Genomic DNA, 8,190 nt, shown 5'->3' with positions numbered 1-8,190 from the left:
GTTAATTTTTAAATAAAAAGATGTTGTTGTCTCTTTCGCACTAGCATGATTGTACCCTTTAGTACGAGAGAGATATCACTAGGTATATTAAAAGCAATATACGAATATACGTATAAAAATAGCACTTACTCGATATATTATATTATTCTAGTTTTGTTGATATTGACTTAATTTTTTTTTTCTTCCTGATTATATTTAAAGTAAGAGTATAATAATAAAAAAATTATAAAATTGAGGAAAGTAAAAAAAAAAACATTTTTACGATATCTTTACACATAAGGCAATACTTATTTATGAAACGTCATTTTGCACTTTGTGCTTGTCAAATAAATTAAAAAATTATAATATACGAGTAGTATTAACAGTAGTAACTAGTACTTCAATTATTGTAAATTTATAATTTTCTCCTGAAATTGGATTAAAGTAGTGAAGATAAGTCATAGAAAAAGTGATAATTGTGTTATTAAAAAGGAAAAATGGCTACTCTCGGAGGCTCCTCATGGGAAGGTACCGTTGTTCTTTAGTGTAATTTTATTATTGTAAACAGTAATAAGTTGACATTATCTTATGACGTTGCATGAATCACTGGTCGTTTAGTGAAATCTTACCGGTATTGAGCACAAATATTACAAACCAGAACAATTTTGTTGCTATATTTAGGCACCGTATGGTTTATTTATTTGTTTTGATTTTAGCAAAGAGTAAACAATAAAACTTGTCAAAGTAATGGCCATCAAAAAGGTTTCATTCTCTTAACACTGGTGTTATCTCACTTCGACTAGTTTACTTGATAAGTGATAGCATTAGAACATACAGCATTAGCATTACAACATACAGTATTAGCATTTCAACATACTTGCAAAGTGTGTCATCACCAAACCCCGTTATTAATGTTGCAGTTAATCAAATCGAAAATAAGGGTAGCCAAATTTACGTACTAAGACGTACTAGAGATGCATCGGATATCCGGTTAATATCCGGTATCCGGCCATGTATTTACTATCCGGCCGGATACCGGATAATAATTAAGCACGATATTTGTGAATAACATAATATGCACTAAACACTTGTAACATCTTATAAATAACGAAACAAAGTTAATTAACTAAAGAACTTGCAAAGAAAACTGTAACATACCTAGGGGTACTCAATGTGTGAGAATTTAGTTTAAATTTATACCGTAAACAAATGCCTATAACTAGAAACAAGTTGCAACCGAGACAAAACCTTTTACCCGGGTATCCGGCGGCCGGATACCGGATATTCGGCGGACCCGACGGCCGGATATCCGGTGTCAGGCCAATCCACTATCCGTTGCATCTCTATTACGTACCCTAAATTCACTTAGTACATAACTTCGCCTTAACTAGCATGAGATCCAAATTCCTCGACCAATTGTATCCCTAATTCATGGGCGCGAATAATTTTTGAATATAAAAACCATAATGAAAAAAATGCTACGACGAAGTTGGGGACAGGTGGCAGTAACACGTATTTTCCCAGAAAACCATGCCATGAAAACCTGCTGGAACAATTTCTTATCTGTAAATTATATAATATAATTAATTAATTATATAATTATACTGATTCAATTTTTTCGTATTTCTGCCAAACGATATTTCTACCAAATAACATTATTGTATTGTATTGTATTGTATTCATTTAATTCAAGCAACATGGCTCATAAAAGCTTTGAAACATAAAAATCTATTAAAGAACTAAACTATGCAATATAAAAATATGTCAAAAAAACAGTGCAACACAATACCTTCTGCACCTTAAGATATATAATATTTTTTCTTTTATAGCCTCGTTTTTTAGCATTAGAAAAATGGTAAACAATCTTGACAATAGTAACTATTACAAGAAACCAAAATAATTTAAATGAATGTATATGCGTCCCTGGTGCGACGCGTCCGCGCCAGCTCCAACAGCGTCCTAGAAATGATTGCGGACAACTTTTGTCCGTATATCACATTTTACTGCGGACTTCATACGCCTGGCAGCACTGTGGTAAACACATTGAGAAATAGATGAAGGGTGTCAATGTGTTTACCACAGTTACCTACCTTAATGTAATTTTTGTAGTTTTTTGTTTAATGTTTGTGTTTTGTTTAATGATTGTGTTTTGTTTAATGTTTGTATTATGTATTATGTACTTATGAGTCACAGATATTCGAAATAAATGAATTTTAATTTAATTTTTAATTTATTTTAATTTAATTTATATCCTTGTTACATATTTGCTGTAACTTATTTTTCAAGTGTTTTTCAATAAAAAGATGCGTCAAGATTGTTTACCATTTTTCGAATGCAATAAAAAACGAGGTTAGGATCAATCAAATTCTTTAACTTGTTGGTGTACTTTTTATAAATGTTAATGAAACGTTATATGCCACCTTTTTTGTTTTATTCCATCTGCATTTTTCTATGTTGATAATATCATAATGATCGTAGAGGAAATGTTATAGGCAATCATCTAATAACATTCACAACTTTCAGAGCTCCGTAAACAAGCTCGGACACTAGAAAATGACATAGACATGAAACTGGTGGCGTTCAGCAAGCTGGGCATCAGCCCGGTGACCTCAAGTCTCAGCTCCGAGTCGGTGCCGCTCATAAACAGCGAGGACATGTTTGACACCATGTCTATGGAGCTGCAACAATTGTTGAATAAGGTACATTTTATTTTTTTATTTATAGCCTTTCCATATTCTTTCTTATTGTTTATTTTTTGTATTTTTGAGCAAGTTATTTTATTTCGTCTTTATGGATCCCTCTCTGGGTGAAGGCCTGCTCCAGTTTTTTCCAACTTTCTCTATCTTCTCCTGTCTCCATCCAATGTCTTCAGACCAGCGTTTCTTCGGCCTGCCTGTGGGGCGTTTTCCGTGTGGTCCCTTCCATTTTGTGGTTTGTATGGTCCATCTTTTGACTGTCATGCGGGCTACATGGCCAGCCCAGTTCCATTTAAGTTTGAGAACATGGGTAAGAGCGTCGGTTACCTTGGTTTTTTCTCTGATTCTTGCGTGTCTTATTTTGTATATAATAAGTATCCAATAAGGTACATACTGGCAGTAAATCTCGACTGAGACAGATTGCGCTGCAATCGTTAAACATAAACTTTTGTCTTTAGATATGCCTAATCCAAGTCAAAAACCAATGCCCAATCTTTAGTAATATAATTCACAGTCTACAGAGTTTTGTTTTTGTCTAAGACAGTTGGAATGGAACCTTTTATAATCTGTGTACCTGCTAGTTGCTGAGTGATAACTCTTTAAATATAATTATAGAGCAGCTGTTCTCAAACGTTCTCAGAGCGGTTTTTTTTTTCTTACTATTACAATTATTCTTACGTAGTTCCCACAGAGGCTTTGAGGAGCCCTAAGGCTCCGCGGAGTACACTTTGAGAATGGGTGCCATAGAGAAATAAGTAAGCTGAGAGTGTTCACTCTATACATCGATAAAAATCCATTTGTAATAAGTTTTAAGCGAGTTTTGCGAAAACTTATTTGTAATAAGATTTATGCTTAACGGCTATTAAATTTTAAGCAAGTTTTAAAGTTATCGTAATACGCTTTACCATACCTCCTATACAACTTATTATTATTACGTAAGAAAACTCCGGTATAGTCTGACAAAAAAGCGTAGAAATTAAAAAGTGGCAAAACTGTAGTGTCTTCCTTTTCAAATCAATCAGAGAAAAACGGGACGACACTACAGTGTTGCCACTTTTTAAATTCTACTCTTTTTTGCCAGACTGTAAGCACTCTATGGTCTATGGTATAACTAGCCCCCGAATTTTACTCTAGCTTGATAAAAAATTACCTATAAATATACATTATAGGTAGGTACTTAATGTTTCTGGATCGACATGTACTTATCACAAGTTAATTTTGTGTTATATTTCTCAGCTATCATCAATAAACGACAAAATGGGTGAAATAGCCCCAAATAGCACGGCGACAATGCACACTATAAAGAGGCATAGGGAAATCCTTATGGTATGTATTTTACCTACATATTCGAATGAAATACAGCATTTTCTTCAATTTGATGTTATTAGTGTTCCGTACAAAACTTTGTTCACGGAACACTTATGGGATCACTTCGGTCTTGCAAATCGGTTAAATGCGTTTTTCTCAGAGACCGTTTGACGTAGATAGCTAAAATTTGGAACAGTTTTTTTTTAAGTTTGTGTAGTTGAATTGAATCTAATATTCTAGCTTATTGTTATTGTCGGCTTTCATCTAATAATTTAATCTATAAATTATATTATAAGGAAATAATGATTATAATCCTATCAAAACTAGGCATATACTTATTACTTTTAAGTCTGAGGAATTGAGAACTTCCTCCTTTTTTGAAGTTATTTAACAAAAAGGGCCTGTAAAAATAATTTCTCTTTTCAGGACTACCAGCAAGAGTTTTCCAAAACCTCAGCGCGAGTGAGCGCGAGGCGAGAACGTGAAGAATTACTGCGAGGCTCGAGTCCGCCTCCCGCCGCCGGCCTCAGCCGCCGCGACCAGTACACCAAGGAGGCCAACCATCTGCACAGGTAGCGTCGATTATTAAACTGTCCCTTTACTACCAGCAAGCATTCTCCAAAACCTCAGCGCGAGTAAGCGCGAGGCGAGAACGTGAAGAATTACTGCGAGGCTCGAGTCCGCCTCCCGCTGCCGGCCTCAGCCGCCGCGACCAGTACACCAAGGAGGCCAACCATCTGCACAGGTAGCGTCGATTATTAAACTGTCCCTTTACTACCAGCAAGCATTCTCCAAAACCTCAGCGCGAGTAAGCGCGAGGCGAGAACGTGAGGAATTACTGCGAGTCTCGAGTCCGCCTCCCGCCGCCGGCCTCCGGCCTCAGCCGCCGCGACCAGTAGGTACACCAAGGAGGCCAACGATCTGTACAGGTTGCTGTAGATTACTATAGAGTCCGTTCCGTCTAAGCTAACTCTGCACCGACTTTGACAGAACAAAATGTGGAAGATATAAGTCATATTTTTAAAGGAAATTGTAATTTCTGATGACATTTGCACACTTACACCCTTATTAATAAAACTACAAGCCTAAGTGAGTACAAGAATGGTGAGTTCTAGTCTCACCCAAGGCAGTAATTTTTCCACTTTTAAATTTATTCTAAGCTTAATAGCATCGATCGCAGACGTTTCTGCTTGTTATAAATTAATTTAAAACACAAAGATACCTACACAAATCAATATCACAATAAATTCCCGTAGTCACATACAAAATTTAAATGTATGTATCTTTTTTGTTCTAGTTCTCACATACTAGTTGACGAGCAGATCAACATAGCGATGGAGGCGCGGGAGCACCTCACCTCGCAGCGGCAGACCTTCAAAAGGATGCAGACCAGGTTCAACGACATCACTAACAGGTATTCGACCATATACAACAAGATACTTTCATCCAGTTCTCACATGACAGTCTTCCCTGCAATACATTTCATATGCCAGTCTTCACCACATTGACTTTACTCGTACCTATTTGTCTCGCAGAATGTTTTAAAATGATATTAATGTTGGTTTCCAGGTTCCCAATGCTGAACAGCCTAATGTACCGGATAAACGCACGGAAGCGGCGCGACTCCGTCATAGTGGGCATCGTGGTCGCAGTCTGCACATTCTTGATGCTTCTCTATGCGTTCCACTGATTCTACTGTTCACTAGAAAAGTGTTACACACACACAAACCGAAAGGGGCTACTTCAATCCACTCTTCTACACCGTTTACTGGAAAAGTGTATACACACAAACCGAAAGGGGCTGTAATAACATATACTAATCTATGGGGCTACTTCAATCCACTCTCTTCTACAACGTTCACTGGAAAAGTATATACACATAATCTATCTTATATTAACAGAGACGTGCATATACACGTACACCCATCTAGAGAATAATAAATTTAAGGGTGCATTATGTTTGCTATAATTTTAATTGATGTTTGGTATGAGTAGGTAACATTTTAATGTTATTATTAACCTTTTCGATACCGTGTCAAACACAAAAGCTGTCACTCGGACGCCACGTTACCGAAGTGTCAAACTGAAATTGAACTTTATGCACATGCACGTAGGTCTATAATCGGTCTTTGGCGTTGAACCTACGGTGCGTATATATCGGTCATTGGCGTCCAAAAGGTTAAAAAAATATATCTAACCTAGTTTATGTCTTAAGAAAGAGATATATTGCCAAATCCCCGCAATATAAATCTAACGTTAAGAATGAATATTTTTGGAGTTATGAAAAATTAGAATTCCTTAATTAACTACAGTCCAGTCCGCTTACGTTGTGACATGATTTTTTTGGGTGTCCCATAGAAATCAGATCAGCCGGAATGTATGAAACAGCCAAAACATTTTTGGCGAATTCGGCATTGGTCCCATAATAAAAGTTGTTCAATGACCTTTAAATTCACTACGCAGAGAATGGCTGGTGAAAAAATTTCACCTGTATAAGGTCAATAGTGTGGCTGGCCTTCACATTACTAAACGCAAATAGCAAATGTTCATGAACTCGCAATAAACACTCACAATGTGTAAACAGGCCCCAATGTAACGGCCAGCCAGACTTACCCGTGTTGATCTTATTTAATATGATTGCACCTTATGCACCTGCTGGACTGCTCCGCGTGCCCGCACTCCTGCTCTGAATCCGACCTGAGAGATGCCACGGTCCGGGCTGTCAGCACCGCTGCTTTCTGGGCATCCACTGTTTAGGGGAACCTCGACACGAGAGAAGAAGAAGAAGAAGAAGAATATGATTAACGTATTTTTTACGAAAGTATGACATTGGTGGCGCTGTACACATGTCGCTGAAGGATTGATTTAGACGCGACTCTAGTTAAATAATTAACTCGAGTCTTTTACCTCTTCATTTGAATTAAATTTTCTGTGATATTTTCAAGGCTCTAAGACAATTTTAGCTCATTGTAAAGCGCGCTCCAGACTACACCACGCGCGAAGCCGCGAACGCGAGTGTGGAATCTAGTTGGCTAATCAGCGAAATCGGCACCACACTCGCGTTCGCGGCTTCGCGCACGAGTGTGGAGAGGCTTTAAAAGTGTAATTCGGAGGAACTCTTACCATAGAAATTATCTATCAAATTGTTATAATAGTTTATTGATCAGTTATATTATATGGTCTACGTGTAGTAATAAAATAATTCAATGTATTACCTACATGTTTAAGCATTTTTTCTTACCGTAATTTACGAAATTCGGAAATTGACTATCTTTGTACATTGCGTTGTCACCATTGGGTGGGTAATTTTTAGTTTATTTTATTAGGGGGCACAGCTAAAAAAGGTGCGATTTAGTAATTAATTATTGCACGTATTTTTATTTTATTTTTAGCTTTAATTTTACTGCCTCCGGATTTTAGTTAATATGTATGGACGTGAAAAAAAAATCTTTTTTTTGAGTACCTTTTTTTTTAATTTATTGGCTCTGATTAACCTTTACCATGCTATTTCGAGCCAATAATGGTATATCTTTTTAGCTACTTTGAATAAAGAGACAATACATACATATTCTCCGCAGACGATACAAAATGTAAGTAACAATATTTATATGAAAACTTTTAAATGGATCCGGAGGCAGAAATTGATCTCCGATTACAAAATAATTTGAAATACTGTTTATTGGAATTATTTCGCAACTTTTTATAACTGTCTCCGAAGGATAATTAATACTTTTTTTTTCTCCATAATCAAGTGACCAACCCTAATTGTACATACCTACTACATGCATTTTACCACTAAAAGTGGAAAAAACTAGGTGTAATATTTTGAAGAGATATTGTAAAAACAATCAATGATTATAGTGGGATAACAGAATTAGGTAAAATGTTATTGTAAATATTTATAATGTCTATGTAAACTTAATAATCACAGTACCAAAATAAAAATACATTATTTATTATAGTTTTTTATTGAAAGTATATTTCAAACAGATTTCGCCTAAATTATTGAGAATAAAAAATAAACAATAAATGCCCACCACCACAATGTATATAAAAATCAGTCAATCATGATATACTTAAAAATACCTCTAATTGGGTACTTGGATATTAACCTTTCGAGACCCGTCGGCTCCCTGGGGAGCCAGCTATATGTACCCTATAATATGTCGCCATATTGTATGTTGCTATATTTCTCCGGGTCTCGAAA

The 8,190-nt window shown here is 36.1% G+C and overlaps 1 protein-coding gene across 1 annotated transcript; it reads left to right on the top strand.

The window, feature by feature from the left end:
• Positions 1-346: 346 nt before the first annotated feature.
• LOC134749863 (Golgi SNAP receptor complex member 1) lies at positions 347-7,939 on the top strand. The gene is made up of 6 exons (XM_063684860.1): positions 347-507; positions 2,503-2,678; positions 3,912-4,001; positions 4,410-4,555; positions 5,281-5,397; positions 5,553-7,939. Exons 1-6 carry the CDS (start codon positions 477-479, stop codon positions 5,671-5,673), a joined length of 681 nt encoding a protein of 226 aa, XP_063540930.1. The 5' UTR covers positions 347-476; the 3' UTR covers positions 5,674-7,939.
• The last annotated feature ends 251 nt before the right edge of the window (positions 7,940-8,190 follow it).

Source organism: Cydia strobilella, chromosome 19 (genome assembly GCF_947568885.1).
Source record: "Cydia strobilella chromosome 19, ilCydStro3.1, whole genome shotgun sequence".
Lineage (NCBI taxonomy): Eukaryota > Metazoa > Arthropoda > Insecta > Lepidoptera > Tortricidae > Cydia > Cydia strobilella.
Note: the sequence above shows the minus strand (reverse complement) of the source record. Positions and strands in the feature narration are given on the sequence as shown.

What these genes read in the sequence shown, in the direction of transcription:
- LOC134749863 (XM_063684860.1), top strand. Translation starts at nt 477, where the DNA reads ATGGCTACTCTCGGAGGCTCCTCATGGGAAG. An exon ending in GGCATAGGGAAATCCTTATG is followed by an intron (nt 4,002 to 4,409) that starts GTATGTATTTTA and finishes TTCTCTTTTCAG; the next exon opens with GACTACCAGCAAGAGTTTTC. An exon ending in GAGGCCAACCATCTGCACAG is followed by an intron (nt 4,556 to 5,280) that starts GTAGCGTCGATT and finishes TTTTTGTTCTAG; the next exon opens with TTCTCACATACTAGTTGACG.